Raw genomic sequence first — 17,081 nt, 5'->3', positions numbered from 1 at the left:
TGCCTTCAGATCTTGCACTGAGAGCAGCAAGAAATAGTTAGGCATAGGGAAATGAGGAACAGAACGACGTGAAAGCTGTGTATTCCCTGGTCTATTTTAGCATGCTTCTAGTTTGACAGAAGTGGTACGTCAATGCACAGGGCCAGGCTGAGGAGAGGGAACAGTATTATTAAATTTCTGTGTCCTCTGAGTCTGCCGGGAGGACATCTCTAGGCAAGAGAGAAGGGTTCCTCTTTGTGGCCGCTGCAGGTTAGATTGCATACACGCAGCAGGATTTTGTGGGCTGATATTCTTACCTTCGTGTCCATCACTTCTGCTTGTGCCTTTCAAGGGGGAAAATATAGTCTTGCAGATAGCACAGCTTAAGAAGTTTAGTTTCCTATGTCTTCATGCCGTGGGTGTGAATTATCTGCTATCTGAGGAAATACGAGTTCTTGCTCAATTTTTTGTGGTCGCTTGCATGTCACTTGTCTCATCTCCGAGAGCAGAACTGAGCTGGCTTTGCAGTCTTGTCTTTTCTGGCCGTTCTGATTTAAGTCCCTCTTCTACACCCAGCTGCCTATTTCCATGACGTCTTAGGAGCTTTCTATCACTCGTGTTTCCACCTGATGTTCAATACAACTGAAACTGGCCAACAGATCCAGGGATTAGCAACAAGTGCAATGCCATGAGCACCCTTTCCTTGGACTAGGAGGGTATCACTGGCTCGATCGTCTATCCCTGTTAGCCAGCAGCAGCTACCTTTACTAAAGCTTACCTTTGTTAAAGGAAGGCCCTAAAGACAGGGGGATGGAAACATTAGCCTGAGAAAGTGTTGGTTGGACAGAGTGCTGGAGCTCTGGCTGGCGTCAGTGGTGGCCTGGCTCCCTCTGTTGGTTTCTAGTTCTAGTCCTTGTGTAGGAGCACACCAAAGTTAGAGGGAGAGAAGTGGCTCTTTGGGGGGCCGGTAACTTCAGCATGGGGCTCTGGTAGTGGCTGTTCATGCTGTTGGCCCTGGACTGAGACCGCTGCTTTCAGGCTGGTGCTTCTCTTGCCCTTTATCCCCTTCTACCTGGCTTATGGCTGTTAAAGTCCTTTCACTTGATCTCCCTCGAGGTCTGGCCCTGCTCTGCTTGAAGTCTTGGCATCCTGGACTCCACTTACCTGATCCTTCTCCTCCCTCTAGCTGTCTGCCAGCAGGTCCTTTGGATCTCTTTTGTCCCTCTCCATGGACAGCAAACCCATACCTGCCTGCTGTATAGGGCAGTAACCTCAGGGTCATCCCATATGTCTTGCTGGGTTCTGGCTTCCAGGCTGCCTCGGTGTCAGGTGAATCCTTTCAGTTTCATGTCACCAAGATGTGGCCTCTTTTATTCACCTTTGCGGCTAATGCTGTCATTCATGCTCTCATCCTGTGTCTTTAATCCTGCAACACACCGGCCTTACACAGGACTAGCTCTTCTCCTTGCAGAGCACTCATTTTTCCTGCCTGCTGGTTTGGTTGCATCTCTGCAGCCCTCCATTGGCCCAGCGTCGGCTGGTGATCTTACTTGCTCTCCAGACCCCTCCTGATGTGTCTCTGTCACATTGTTTGTCTCTTGCTCACTCTTGAGTATCGGTTTGCATCCCTGGTAGGCAGGGAGGTCTGCCATCCACTTAGAAATATGTTTATCAATTTACCTTGGTGCTTTCCCCAGTGTTGTCAGTCTCATTCCGAAGGAGCTGGCTGGGAACATTGGCAAACCTTAACATGCTCCTTGCCCTAGAAAGCTGCAGAAACCCAGGCTTTGTCAGAGGAGTGCTGAGACCACTGCTGACCAGGCTAGTCATGTTAATTTTTCTTCCTCTTGCCTGACCTTCTCTCTCTCCTGCAGTTTTTGTTCTGTGTCTGGACAGCACTGAGTCCTGTAAGGCTCTGCTTCATGGTCAGGGACCCTGCAGCACAGGCGTGCATGTGGGATCACATTTCAGCCTAACAGCTACTTCTGGCTTTTAGTAACCTCAGACCTGAACTGTACTCAGAACCAGCACCGAGACATGAATCCTCCTAATACCAGTAATAGCAATATCTCCGAGAGTGTGGCACTCAAGACATGGTGTGCCTTTTGCTGCTGCTGAGTCATCAAGGTGCTTTTGGGGAATCTCCCAAAACGGTGGCAGCTGAAGCTGCCCTATGTCAGGACACATCTATATGGGTGGAGGCAGAAGGTCTGGGGCTTTAGTTCCTGCTTTCCATGCTGCGTGGCCACAAGGTGCCCTGGCCTGGAAGCTGCGGGGGTGTGTTAGCACTGCTTGGTGTCCTGTGCCTCTCAGGAGGGCCTGAAATGTTCCTGTTACTGCTTACATCAGCTCTAGAGTTTCCATTTTTAGTTTGAAATATAAAATTCGGTCAGTAGCAGGTATTTGGGGGTTTGCATATGTATAGCCTAGGAGTATATGGTGCTTTATTTTTCTGCCCTTCCTTCTGGTATTAGGAAAAGGGTTTCCAGATATATTGCTGCCTGTTAGTTCAAGGAGTATATTGCAGCCCAGTATGTCTCTCAATCACTCCACCAGCCGGTAATGCCACTCTAATACCACTTTATCTCACAGCAGGGTCTGGAAGAAAGCACATCAGTAATGAAAAACAGTAATTCAAAACTGTGCCTCACAGAGCAATAAGAGAGCTTATAGATTTGTCCAAAGCAACAGGGTTTCTCAGGATACTTGGAGAAATCTGAATAGGTTTCAGTGACAGAAGCGGTGCGCTTCTCTTCCTGGTGCAATTTGCTGGTGCGAAACATTGCAGAATTAGGTAAACTCCAGGCTTTGAATGAAGCTTGGTAATAACGGTAAGGAAGGGAAAGGACCAGGTGTGCGTATGTGAGGATTTCTTCTGGCCATTGAGCATTTGTGAGGGACTCTATTTCTCTCTGAAGCAGTTACCATGACAACCATTCATTTATATTTTATAGCATAGGGTTATGTTGGTGTGTATATGCTTTCTAACTTTTTTTTTGTGTTTGTCTTTAAGACCTTTTATAAGATGAACCTTGTGTTGAAATATGGAACACTTCAGGTGTCATTCACACTGTTGTATGGTCAGGGCTGCCAGGCAGTGAAGCAGGGCCGAGGGGAGGCTCTTATGAGGCTAATTTAACATAAATATGGGGAGGTGGCTCACCTGGACAGGCTCATTACTGATGTGGTGCAGTGGGAAGTCGGGATGACTGGATGACCTTGGAATTCTCCTCGCACAGTCATGTAAGTGTCAGAGTGAGGAGGACTGAAACGTCTGTCTGAGTGTGCAGGTGGAAAAGGGAAGAGATTTTGCAGTAATATTGCTGTGAAAAATCACAGTTGGGTCTTTCAGAGCTGTGCAAGCACAGCATTTACAGTCTTAACAGGCTGCAGATGTAGCATGGAAAAGAAATATGATTGCTGTAATATATGGCAACCTGTAAATATCAAACATTGCTAATGAGATATTATATCTCAGAGTGGAAGGGACAGAAAATGGGAGGGGTTTATCAGGCTGCAGCTCTTTAGTCACTTCTGAGGAAATGCTGTTTTTCTGGCTCGCTCCTTTGTTTGTGGATCAGAGTGGGAGAGGGCATATAGCTGGCATGCAGTATCCTGCTATTAAGAAAAAAACCAAAACCATAAAGCTGTCTGCAAACATTGGAAGCTCTTAAGACAGTAGAGAGAATGCAGCCAGGGAGGAAGAGCTAAGGAGTTTGATCCTTTGCCTTGTCATGTAGAAGGCCTGAGGTGTGTTGTGGTCTATGGTTTCCCTACTACAGGGCCTTAGATTTGGAGGAACAACATGCTTGGGCTTTACAAAGAGAGGTGGAGACTCCAGATAAAACCCTTTCTGTGTTCCTTCTAAAGGAGAAGAGCAAAGGTGGAAGTCTAAGTAGCAGGAGGGGGAAGAAAAAGTAATTTTTAAGGCTGAGTGGAAATTAGTTGTTTTTTTCATCATGACAGGGCAGTTGGCAGGGAGAGGCATAAGCTGGAATGGACAGTCATCACATAAGGATGGTGCATATAGGGGATATTCTTCCTGCCTCTTGGTACAGAACCCAAGTTTGAACAGTACATTTTTAGAGGGATGATAGGGTCTGTTTTATGTATTTGTATCTGCCAGCAAGTTCTTGCAAATATGCTGCTTTCAGATTCCACTGTAGAATATAGGGATTCCCTGCTGTGACACCTTGCCTTCCCTAATCTGGTGCTCTGCTTTCATTAGGGCTGGAAGCCACCACTTGCCACAAGCCACTGCGACTTGTGCTGTGAAGGAGTGCCCACCTTCCACTGCATGGGGGAGGAAACTGGTGAAAGAGGAGCTTGTCGCTGAGAGGCACTCAAGAGAGCTGGGCTTAGATCCTGGTGGATCCCTCTGCCCATCTCTGATGCTGAATCTCACTCCTCACTCCTGCTTTTATGGTTGTAGGTTACCTTGAGAAGGTTCCTTAGGTATTTGGAAGATGTTCATAAAGTCCCAAAATCACAGTGTTGACAGGATCACTTCTCTTGGGCTTGTTCTCCCTGGAGGAGGAGGTGTTTTTTTTCCTTAGCAGTAGTTATGAACACATATTTCTAGGCACTGCGTTGCTGTTGTCTGGCCCTGCTGGTCAGTTTGCAGAGGCCTGATACCACTGGACAGGACAGCTTCCTGTGAGGCGACACAGCGGTCGCTGATAACATAACATAATCTGGGATTGGAATAAGTGGGTTCAACCTTTTTTGCATCTTGGCGAGCAGCATCCAGCCATGAAGGGCTGCTAAGACGCCCGCAGAAATGTTGCCTGTTCCAAGGAGAGCTACCTCTGACGTAGCATCTATTTTATGCGTGGGAGAGGTGGGATCTGCTGGCCTGTGAAAGAGTAGGGGTGTAAGCAGGGTTTTTAGGAGCTGTCTGAAATACTAGGGAGTAAACCAGGAAGATTATCTAGGTCTTGGCCTGCTCACTGCGCATTGCCCTTGCCTGCTAATCTCCCCAGCTGTGGTAGCGTGGCTTGTGGAGGTGATGTGCCATCACTTTGTCAGCTATCAGCCCACACTCAGGTGTTGGAAAGCTCAGGGGAAAATGGTGCTTTTGGAGCAGGTTGATGTTTACAGTACAAATAGTGCTGGGGCAGAAGATGAGGGTAGGGCTTTTGCTTTCTGACCTGTGAACTACTTTCTCATTACTGTACATCATCTGTGCACACTGTGGGAGTGACTGGTTGGCCATGGCAAGGATAAATTGAACTTTCTCTCAGTTTCTGTTACCCGAGCTATTGTTTTGTGATAGGCCAAATATTCTCTGGCTACGGATACCATTGGAGAAAAACAGCTGGTGGAGAGATGTCATGTCCTGTCAGGCATGTTAACAGCAGGATGAATTCAAGGAAGCCACAAGGCTTTTACTGCAGTCAGGGGAAGGTGGGGAGAAGTGAGACGGAGCCCTCCCTCTTTCCTTTGCTCCTGATGTGCCTGACATAGTTAGTCTGTGCTTGTTTCAGGCTGCTGCACAGTGCTGAGGTTTGCAACATGCTTTGCCACTACTAGCATGGTATGATTTGGGGTTTCAGTTAGCAGTAAAGTAATTAACAGCGGTGGAAGGTACATACATGCTCTCTTTTTTCTGGGGACAACCACACTTTGCCAGCCTGCAGCTGCTGAAGCAAGCCCCAGGCCTCCATGTTGCAGGCTGGCTCATCTCTAGTCCAGCCCATAAGCACCACTGTAAAGAAGAGTATGGATGTTGTCATTAGACATGAAAAATGCTGAGTGAGATGTGGGGCATTAAACTCTGACAGGCTGAGATACTGCAGTATTTAAACATCTGAAAGGTTTTATTTCAAACTCTGAAGCGCAGCTAGAAACTTCAAAGCTGTCATTCTCAGTCAGTGAACTTTATTCAGACAGAGAAAGGCTTTAGTGGCCTGGCAAGTTGGCTTCTTCTGGAGTTAAAAGTGGAGGTTACTTAATGTGCTGATGGGAAATGGCCACTAAGTGGAAATAATTGTTTTAATATGGGTGTGTTAACTGTCCTCAAGGTATTTTTATAAATATCCTAGAACAAAAGAGCGTGTTTTTTAAAGCTGAATGTAACCACTGCTCCACCTGGGAACAGTTCTTCCCCAGCAACAACACGTAGCTCTTCTTATAAAGGGAATTTAAACTTAATTCATCTCGGCAAACTATAGGGCACATGGGAACGAGAAAAATGTAATTATCAGAGCTGGTATTAGCTGTGCTTGTGTTGTGAGGTGCAACCTGTGTTTAGACAGGATTTAGAGACGATTTAGAGCTTGTCACTACAGCTGGTTCCAGCTTTATTGCACAAAAAATGGACTTAACTCAAGTTTTAAATCTGTGCTGACTTGTGTTGAGTTCATTGCTGATGGCAGCTGCCGCTTTGACAGCTGTGGAAGTCTCTCAAAATCCTGTACAAGTGAGTGCTGCTGTTCCTGGGTCCTGAGTTAGAGCCTGTCGTAATGAGCTTCCAGGCTGCCATTCAGCAGCTCTGATGAAAAGGCAGGCAGGGAACGTGTGTGCGGTGGGGGGCTGCACCTCGCCTGTCAGGCTGAGCTCCCTTGCTTGCAAAGCCTGTGAAATTTTGTTTCTCATTTCAACTTTGAGTCACTACCAACCTGACCAGTGATGCAGAGATAAAAGGTTCCATGCCAGTGGGTTGGTACCTGTTGTCTGTAGTATTTATCCCTCTGATGGAGGGGAGTGTGGGTGTGTGTGAGGTAAGACACCTGTATGATTGATTGACTGATTTGTAGGATCATGGGGTCAGCAGCAGCCTGTTCCAGAACCCTGCAAAGCTTCACCTGACTCTTGGGACGCTGGTACTTCTGAATGAGCAAGAGATCCAGAAAGCGTGTGACCTCCTACAGCGATGCAAAGAGGACTTTGTAGAGTAAGTGATAAAAATGGGATGTCATCACCAAGGATATGAGTGGGGGGAAAAGCAGCAAGCTGTCTTTGACCAGGGACAGCGAAGAGAAAAGCAGCTCAATAGTCTATTTCAACTCTAGAAATTTAGAAAAAGGCTGAAACATTTCAAGTGGGAGCGGAAGAAATCACCCAGTGGTCACAAAGAGTCTTACAGCATCTTGCAGCTCAGCTCAAACCCTCAACATTCCCTGAGAACCTGCTCTACTCATTTCTTTTTCTCACATGCATCCCCATTATTTTTGCGTGAGCAATTTTTGCTGTTGTCCGCTGCCTGCTGCAGAGGGAGGGACGAGCTCCATTACCTTCGCACATTGCCTGCAGTGGGCTCTGGCACGCTGCTTCCCTCCTGCCTCAGAGCAGATGCTGAGGTGTCCTTGACATGCATTTCTTGATGCGGGGAGCTGTGTGCAGGGAAGCCAGCATGAGCTGTGTGAGTAATCAGTCTGAAGCGTTCAGTGCTGCTCCAGGACCGGGGCTTTCTCACTGCCTGTTAACACTTGAGCTGCAGATGTTAGGGCTTTAACTGTAAATGTGGTTGAATGACACTGTAATTAGCTTATCTCTGTTCAGCTTAGAAATTGGAGATGGCCTGAGGGATTGGTTTATTTATTTATTTCTGCAAAGCCTTTGCACATAGAGCATAGATCCTTCATATTTATTTATTTATTTGTTGCCTTGGTGCATGGAGAATTAGCCATGCTGTGCCAGCTAATATCTGTGGGAATTAATGCATGGCCAAAATTCATACCTCTGCCTTTAAAATGACAGCGCCAGTTGTTCAGCTGTTGAACAGAAATGCAAGTGCGTTTCCAGGGGAAGGCTCTGCCCACAGTATTTGGAAAGTGCCAGGTTCCTCATAAGTGGATTGAACTGAGGCAAAGAAATCTTTACTCTCTATTTCCTTTAGTGGAGGGGGAATCAACACTTGACTATAACCTTTAGGTTATTTCCCCTGCCACACCCAAATCAATATACTTTGAAAATTAATTTAGGCTCCCTTCCACCCACATAAACTTTCATTAGTGTTCATTTACTTTTCTAAATGCAGGTAGTGCCATGTGAGGGTAGATGTGCCCTTTTTGACCCTTTTTAGAATATGTGGCCTTTAGCACTCTTGGTGTGATGTGCATGACAGTACACTTGTGCTGTTTTCCTCCCAGTAAACGTACTGGAAGGGGAAATTGCGCTCCCCTTGTTTCACCTGGGAAGCTCTGCTGAGAATCTCAAAGGCGGTCTCTCGGGCAAGCTGAACAGAAGTGAGCAAGGTTAGAGCAAAGTCATGCTCACATTGTTAACTCGTGTTTATTACTTCTGCCTGCCCAGACACTCCCTGTACTTTTCACGAGATCTCGGCGTTAAATGAGACAACGGCACTTACTCACAGGGAGCTTTCGCTGCGGTGCCCTGCCTCCCTGTGATGTTCTGGTGGTAAAGGCAAGGAGGTGGCGTGTTTGGAAGCAGATACGCTTCACAGTGTGTTTGCAGGTGTGGGAGTGCATATTACATCCTGCACGCGTTTTTGGTTTCGCCTTCCTGCAGGAGTAGCTGGAGCTGATTTTAAAACAGCTCTATTTACTTCCAGCATTTGTAAGTGGATGTTGAAGTGTACTTAAAACTGCATTCTGTATCGAGTACTTTTCCCAGCGAAAATCAACGAGCTGGAGACTTTGTGTCACGATCACTCTCTTCACAGGGAAGGCAGGAGCTTCTCTGGAATGAGAACTTGTACCATTTTACTGCTGATGGGTTTTCTGAGATGTAAATGGAGATCTTCGTGTTGAGATGGCCTGTGAACACTGACAAGTTGACTTAATGTGTGTCTAAAACACTGAACGTATGAGTTTAAATGTTTTTACAGTATTTCTTGAGATGATGAGACAATAGCAGCTGTAGCCTTTTGAGATTTAGAAATTAGGGAGCCTTTTTTGTGTTTGTTTTTTTTCAATGCAAACAACCTGAAAGATACGGGAAAGAAAAGATCTCCTCAGTGGAGTTCACTGCCCCATATGGTCTGTATAGCATTTAAGTCCTTAACCACAAAGTTGTGTTTAACTGTAGCAAAAAATGTATTTTATGCCATTCCCTTAGTAAAACCAAATATTTAGTGTGTGCATGAGGAGTACTATGTGTTGCATTTCAAGAGCAGGTGTCTTGTTTCACTTTTTAACGTAAGGGATTTCTTGCATTTTAGCCAAATTGCTGGAGGCAAGCCCCTGACCGTGGAGGTGGCAGGAGTGGAGTACATGAATGATGACCCTGCCATGACGGACGTCCTTTACGCCAAAGTCCACATGAAGGATGGCTCTGACAGGTGAGTTCCCCATGCTTCTTTCTTTCATTCCTCCTTGATGTGCTGCAGCAGCACTAGCAGTGTGCCAGAGAAACCCTGTGCCGTCTGAAGCTATTGGGTACTGCTAGCAGTCCTTGGGTCAGCAGTCAGGAAGATGAAGTCATTCTTGCCTCCTAAACCGGTTAAGGCAGTGATGTGTTTGCTCTTTAAATCAGTCACTGGTGGTGCGGCTGAAAGATGTCATTTGTTTCTGTAGCAGTCTGTCAGATTGAATAATGGTGTCGTGGCTAGTGTGGTGATAAGATGGCCAAGGAGATACTCCTGAGATGACTTAGAAGACAGGACAACTTGGCCTCTGCTGTCTAGTTCCCAACCTGCAATCCAGATTAATCTAGACAGCCTGGCATATTCTGCAGCACTTAATTACTCTTAAGACCCAGTTACACCAGAAGGTCCTCAGAAAAGCATGACTTGATTACAGAGTCCATTTTTGTGTCTGTGAGCAGCCCGGAACAGGCACTGAGTGTGAAATGTCTCTCTTCTGAGCTGCTGGTGTGAAATCTCGAAGCCTGATCGGTGTCAGTGCATGTGTTTACGCTGTTCGCCACCGTGGCTGATGGCTTTAGCTCTACAAACACTGCTGCCCGGGATGTGGCCATGTCTGGTCAACCTTCCTCTGTCTTGTTTTTGACAAGTACGTCACCAGTGGCAGCACAGTCTTTTAGTGCTTTCTGGAAGACTAGGGAAACGTAAGAGGTATTGTATTCCATGCTGCCAGTTGTGAGATGGGTATGGAAGGGGGTAGGGGAGTAGCCAAAAGAGCTTTAGCCTTCTCTCCCTGAGCCTTAGCCTTCTCTTTTTCTGGCAGTGCTGCCATTTTGTGTCTGTTCCCATTGCTAGAGGACAGCAGGAGCTAGCAGGGGAGCATGAAGCAGTGCAGCTGGAGGAGGGAGGCTGTAAGCAGGGACTGGCTCAGGGACGAAAGGACAAGTTCTGGCATCTCCTTTCCCTGAGGGCTGAGGAGACAAGGGGGGGGGGGGCGCGCTTAAAACCGCACTTTGGAGGCTGTGTTGAAGTAAGAGATCGGAAGTGGGATAAGGAAATGGGTGGGGAAAATGAAAATGTAAGAATTGCTGGGAGGCAGCAGGAATTGAAATCTTTTCCTCTTCTTGGCTCTTCCACTTTGAAGTCTGTTCTACCCTGAAAGAAGTGAGATTAAAACAAACAGGGCGGGTGGAGAACCAGGACAAGCTAGAGATCAGCCAGGAGGCAGAAGAGAAGGGCAGGGAGAAACAAGGCAGAAGCCCTCAGAAAGACGAGACGGAGGCAGACACTGGATGACCCAAATGCCCTTCGGTGGGTTTGTTATGGAAAGCGTCTGAAGTGTCAGCTCTCAGAGCTGAGGTATGGGCCTCTTTTCTCCTGAGTCACCCCGAGCTCTGGATCATCTCTGAGGTGCAGTGCTTGCGAGTCTGCTTGCATCTGAAAATAAGTCTGTGACCTGAGGAGCTGGTAGAAAAATCCTGTAGAGCGTAAGTAGGGCCTAAAGTGGACAGTGATGTCTGCCTGTGTCTGGGGACAGCTTGAATTGTCGGTACTAGTACTGTGGTCTGCTTCAGATACCAGCTGTATCCGTTTTGCTGAGAAGCCACTTAGCCGTAATGCTAGCAGAAAATGCTGATGTGCATTAGGGGTGGCAGAGCTGCTTTTGGCAAGGGAGAGAAATGAGTTCTTCAAATCCACCTTGCCTTGAAACTGAAAATGACCCGTACCTGCGCTCCTGAGAAAGGGCTGATATCTCCTCTGTCCTTCAGAGATTTGTTAGCTGAGGTTTTGACCAAACCCAGATCTCTTGCTTTGCATGGCACCTGGAGGCTGCCAGACTTCTCTTCTGCAACACCTTTTTTTGCTTTTTGCATAGCAGCGTGCTCAGAAAGGGCTAAGTGATTTTAAGTTTTTTATCCTTGGTCCAGGCTGGTCCTGCCCTCACCTGCGAATTAATTCATCTGGCACTTCTCCCCTAATATAGTTCCTAAAATGCTAGTGAGCATCCAGAAAACATTTATCTTTGCAGAGGGGAAAGAAGATATTTTTGTGTTGATGGAGAGCAGTGAATGCTTCTTTTGCTTCTTTGGGATTCCAGCAGACACAGTGTTGGACAAACAGTGATTATAAACACGGGACAAATGGTGTTCCCTCCAGAAAACTCTGCTTCATTTTCTCGTCTGCTAGATGAATCATTGCTGAGCAGCTCCATGCACCTCATGCCTGCTAAAACATGCTGTGCTTTGCTTAGGGAAATGGGGAAAGCAGGTAGAAAACAGAGTTTCTCAGCTTCAAGGCCAATACTAGAGGAGAGCGGCAGCCACGTGGCTTGCTGTGCTGGATCAGACTGCTGCAGCCCGCATTTAAGAGAGGTGTGTGCCTTCCTGTCTCATGCAAGACGTCTTGCTAGCTCTGTGTGGTTCCTGGCATAGCTGAGGGGTGGAGTTCCTTCCTGGTCTTTGGATGATCTTGATCAGCTTAAGCTATAAAGCAGGAGATTTGATTTACCCTGAGTTAGCTTGCATAACTGCAGACAGAACTGGGGGTTGGCAAGCCCTTCTGCACATATAATGGCTCAGACTGAGAGAGGGATCATGCTCTGATGCCTCCCACATGGAAAATAATTTTCATTATAATTCACTCTAATTTGTTTTATTTCCTTGATTAACTTTATAACGTAATAAAGCACGATTTTCACTTGAACTATTCTCTGTTAATTTGTTTTAGTATTGTCTGTAATGATATTCATTTAATCTTTGTCGTTGCTAATTCTAAAAATCACTGAAGTAAAGCCAGAAAGTGGTAGAAAACCATGACAATTGGTAGTTTGAGAGTCTTGAAATCGTCACATGGAGGCTGGCAGCCCGGGAGGGGCAGTACAAAAACCAGCAGTGGGGTAGGAGCTGGCATCTGGAGCGTGGCAGCCCCAGGCTCTGGGAGCCAGCCTCAGAGAGGCCACACTCTGCCTCTCCCACTGCAGCAGAGACACCAAAGTGGTGGCACCTGGTGGAGCAGAGAGCTGTCTCGGACACCTTGGACATGGTGAGAGAAGCCCAAATTCTTCTGCACAGAGTAATACCCTCTTGCCTTGTTTTCAGGGACAGGAAGCTCTTGTTCTAGCACATCCTTGCTGCTTTTGGTAAGGCTAGGGCACTGCAGAAATTTTGTGGGGGCAGCAGCAGCCTCGAAGTTCCTTCAGGTCTTTAGAGGTAGGCTACCTGAGCGCATTACTCTGATCAGCTGCCTGGTCCTGCTGCCTATCCTAGGACAAGTCTGCCTGCAGATCCCGGCAGCCATGGCCGCTTTCATCGCAGATCAAGCCCAGACAAAAAGGTGGCAGTAAGTCCTTTGATTCTGCTTGCTCACTAGCTCCGAAGCTGGAGCACTCACCAGGATGTGCTGTCTGGGTTTGTGCCCTCAGTCAGCACGTTCTGGGCTCTCCCAGAAATTAAGCCCCCTGACTGGGTTGCTTCTTTGGGACAGAGAGGGTCCAAGCTCCAGCCCGGTGCACTGTACAGATCACGGTCCCTGAGCAGAGCAGGTCCTCCAACAGTCAAGGTGCCTAAGTCCCCTGGGGGTCCGCAGATTTTAGCATTTGTAAGGAGAGTCACATTGTGTTCCCTGGCAGTGGAAAGATGCATCCTTCAAGTCCCAATAACATCTGTCACTGTGAACAGGCTCTCTGCTATGCTAAATCTGCCCTTCTTCATGGAATATTTTCAGCAGAAGTGATCACCGGGGAAGCTTTGCAAAACAGCCAGAACTTTTTCCATTAGAACTGAATCCTGATGGCTCTGTTCACTTTCCATCAGAGACTAGCTCCCTTTCCTCATGTGCATGCAGAGACTTCATTTCACACATGCTGCCCTCCCTGGCTGAAAACCAAAAGCTGACGATGCAGGAGTTTCTCCTTGGTTTGCACGGCTCTGTTCTTTCTCTTTTTGCCTTCCCAGACTGCAGGTGATCGCTGATCAACTGGTGGACCGGTTTGTGGCCTCCGGCCTGATGCTTAAAGAATGGGATAGGGTGAAACTGCATGCTACAGTCATGAACACTCTCTTCAGGAAAGATCCAAGTGGTGTGTAATCTTCATCCTTACTGATAAATGCATTTAAAGTAGTCCCACTGGTCAGGAAATACTTTTGTTGGCTTTTATGTTTGCTTTTTTAATGTTGTGATTTTTCTTAATCTCAAGAATACCTACAAGGCTGTGGGGGGATGTCAGTAGATAAAATGTAGAAGCAAATGAAAAAGCGATCAGCAGAGCTGGAGAAGGCAGGCATTCTTTGAGCACTTTCCGGATCTTTTCTAGGGTTCTTCGTCCTAGCTTCAAAAACTGTATTGACCTCATAAGATCTGGGCCAGAGAGGAATGCGTTCAAGTACCATGTGAAGTCTTGGGCTCTCTGTGCCCCAACATTAAATTGAAATTCAGTAACAACTTGATGTGCTTTACTGACCTTTAAACAAGACAAAAACATGATCCTCTTTGGTCAAGTTAAAGATTGCCTGTTGGTTTAGGAACATGATTCCAGTCTCTTTCTCGTTAAATCAGATTCAGACGGCTATGAGGCTGAATATGAGCTATTATTGAGTGTATAGTGTCTGCTGTCTCTGCCAAAAGATTGTCTGCTCTAGCAGTCTGTAGCATTGTTCTTATCACATTACTTTATAAAGCAGCCTCGGATGCATTGCCTTTAGGGAGGGGCAGTATATTACAGCCTTGTTCTCCGTGTGTAAACATGCATATGCTCTGGCACTGGTGTGTAGTTTGCAAGCCTTAACAGCATTGCACTAAAGCTTTTCGTAGCTTTCTCTGGTGCAGTGGCCTCTGTGCAATGCCGATAGGTTGTGTGGAGTATTCTCCAGTTACTGCCTCTCTGAGTCTCTGTGTGGACCGTGATAACAGCAGATGGTTTGTGTTACGATTTTCTGGGCAACCAGCAGCAGACTTTGGGGATGACTGCTACTGAAGTCCGGTAAGCATACTCCAGTGGTAGAAATCCTGAAAAGATGAGGCTTAGCTCTCAAATTGAGCCCTGAAAACTGGTGAAAATGTGAGCCCAAAGTGCTGATGTGGCTTTCTGTTAGGGGAGGCACATAGGCAGCTGCGTCTGGCATTATGAGTCTATATACTGAACGACCCCATGAGGCATGTGAGGCATTGAGACACAATGGTGAGAGCATTACACAGATAGTCATAGAAGTCACTTTATATTCCATACAGGATTTGAATAGCATGCTGGATGTGAGAGGGACTTCATAGTTAATGCTGGAGATGAAAAAGAAATATTGAATATATTCACTGGGTGAGGCAGAGGTCCTGTGGAAAGAACAGATCATGTACTTAGGGATTATATAAAAATCCAGACATGCTCTGGGGAAATGGATCTAAGACGTAGGCATTTGGCAGTTGCTATAGGCCTAGGTTGCTATTCTTAAAGTCTGTGTGTGTGGCTGCATGCCCACCCTGCCGAAGCATACATACCACATATATGTACTTCCCGGAGCAGGCAGCAGAGGTTTGTATAGGTGCCGTCCAGATCGCGTCTGGCATTATGCTTGCATGCTCAGTCTGGTATTTGGTGCCGTTCCAGGCAATGCAAGCGCTCACAGTGCTGACTCTCACCCTGGCAGGATGTGAGATTAAAATCAGCCAGAGAGAAGCAGATGTGTTGCACTGAGCCATCAGCCCTACAGAATCACCCTAGCAGTAGCTGTGTTTCAGGGTCTTTCTTCCAGGTAACGTAGGTGATCCCGATAAAGACACCAATTCCTGCATATTCAGCCTTGTTCTCTTTAAAATCAAAGTGGAAGTGGTTTTTTGCACAAAGAACTGGGCAAAGATGGTTTATTAGCTGGCAGCTGACTTTGGGGAGGGAGAGAGTGGGGGGCAAAGTACAGCGCACACAGTTCTCCCATCTGAAGCTCATTCTGGTGGTGACTTTTCTCTTTACAGCTGAAGAGCGAAACTATACAATGACTGGTAAATCATCTTTCAAGGAACGGGAGTCGTTTAATGGCCGAAATATCCTCAAGGTCAGTATGAAACAATTAGGGAAATCGAGCCAGCTGTGGATATTGTATAGCCAAAAGAGGTTGAAACACCTCTTCAGGACTGCTTTTGTTTTAGGCTTATGGGATTTCCCGAGGGGGGGAAATCTGTTTAGAAAATAAACAATCCAGATCACTTGTAATTGGGAGCATTACAGGGAGCATTACAGTATTTAACAGAAGCGTTCTTAAAGCTGGTGAGGCTCAGATCAGGAGTATGTAGCACGAATGCTAAGTGGGTGTTCGTGTTGTCGTTTACTTCGCTCGTGTTTTACCCTGGAGACTCAGGCTCGTGTGGATTCTCAGCCCACCAGAAAGGAGTACTTTGTTGCTCTTGTTCTACTCACTCATACATATTTATGAAACTAAAACCAACTGCCATTTCACTTACTCTTTTCTTCTTTTTTTAAAATCTCTGCTATTGATTTGCATGGTTTTGCTCCAGAAAAATAGCAGATAGCAGTAGGGAGTCCCACCAGCCAAGATCTGAGGGCTTTGGCAGCGATCAGAAGGTAGAAAGCAAGATCCCCCAGACCGTGGAGGTGGGTAAGGCTCGAAGGGGAGCATCCTGCAGCCTCCCAGGCTTTGCCAGCCAGGGTTGAGACTGCAGGCAGCCTCTGCTGCTCATCCAGATGGCAGTGTCAGACTGATGCTGTGGTGCTTGGCCCCTGCAAGGGTCCAGAGAGAAAAGACAAGCACACAGAGAAGTAGAAATGGAAAACAACACTGGGTTGTAAGCAAATTTGCAATCCTCGTTATGTGAAGGGATTTGTTGCAGGCAGCTATGATAAGAGGGAGGTGGGACAGTGCTTAAATACATTTAGGAACCGATAGAGGATATTCTGGCAACAAAGAGAGATGGGAGAGGATACAGGCAGGGTGGGAGTTGGACAGCCCAGAGGGACTTTAGGGCACCAGAGGAGGGAGAGGGTGCGCTTTATTTGTGTTTACAGTTTTGCTATATAATGTGTTAGACACTTGATGCACCGGGATGTGAAGGCAGGGAGTGGAACTGATTGATCTCCTCTGTGCAGAGGACAAACAAAGGGACAAAATTAGGTTAAGGTCTCATTGTCCTCAAACGGTCTGTGCAAGCGCAGTGTTATGACTCAGCATCGCCACATGTTGAGTGTTCGGTGTGAGACTGCAGTATTGCAAACTGAAGCAGGAAAGCCACAGACGTGGTCCCTTTCTTAATGTGATCTGCGAGTTTTGGTTAGCTCCCGGTGTCCGAGAGCTAGGTTCCAGAAAGGGACGGTGGTATGTGTTGGGAGCCCTGAGCGCCTGCAGGGACTCAGCTTTCAGGGCGTACGCCCACGTTTCACTTTGCCCTTTGCTCCTTTCTCTTACATCTGTTAAACTTGCCCTCAGACTTTAGAGAAGCGTAAAATCAAACCGTCAGTCTTCCTTAATGCTCCTCATCCAAAAACATTGACGATTGGGAAGACATTAACGATACTCCCTCTACTGGTCACACCATTTGTGGACCGCACTGCGGGGTCTGAGGATCTGCGGGTCTGGTAGTGTGTGGCACTTAGAAATGCAACTGCCCTGCCTCAGATGGCTACTTCTTATTCTTGATGCTGTCTGGAATATGAGCCGATGCATTTTTAAAGCTCCTAATTGATTTTCTACTGATGTAGCCAAAAGAGCTGCTGGCTGTTTGGACTGTTTATAATTACTTCAAAGCATGTCTTGCCGCAAGAAATGTCATCCTTCTCCCCCACCTCCACTACATTTCCTAACCTGCTCGCTTCGTATTTCCCTTTGGTCTCCCACGT

General features: G+C 46.8%; 2 protein-coding genes across 14 annotated transcripts in view; one reads left to right on the top strand and one right to left on the bottom strand.

Annotated features, from left to right (window-relative positions):
- DDIT4 (DNA damage inducible transcript 4) overlaps positions 1-17,081 on the bottom strand; it is a 56,358-nt gene that overhangs the window by 20,486 nt on the left and 18,791 nt on the right. The gene's annotated exons all lie outside the window — the stretch shown is intronic.
- ASCC1 (activating signal cointegrator 1 complex subunit 1) overlaps positions 1-17,081 on the top strand; it is a 41,172-nt gene that overhangs the window by 6,605 nt on the left and 17,486 nt on the right. For 11 of the 12 annotated variants that reach the window (XR_007507340.1, XR_007507339.1, XM_049811060.1 and 8 more), the window contains exons 6-9: positions 6,738-6,874; positions 9,104-9,223; positions 13,201-13,325; positions 15,206-15,285. Coding sequence is in view for 10 of the 12 variants with exons in the window: in XM_049811060.1 (XP_049667017.1) it covers positions 6,738-6,874; positions 9,104-9,223; positions 13,201-13,325; positions 15,206-15,285 (462 nt within the window). In the remaining 2 variants the exon portion in view is untranslated. The other variant, XM_049811069.1, reaches the window with a different exon arrangement.

This window comes from Accipiter gentilis, chromosome 9 (assembly GCF_929443795.1).
Source record: "Accipiter gentilis chromosome 9, bAccGen1.1, whole genome shotgun sequence".
NCBI lineage: Eukaryota > Metazoa > Chordata > Aves > Accipitriformes > Accipitridae > Astur > Astur gentilis.
The sequence above is the reverse complement of the archived record's forward strand: the minus strand, read 5'-3'. Positions and strand labels throughout refer to the sequence as shown.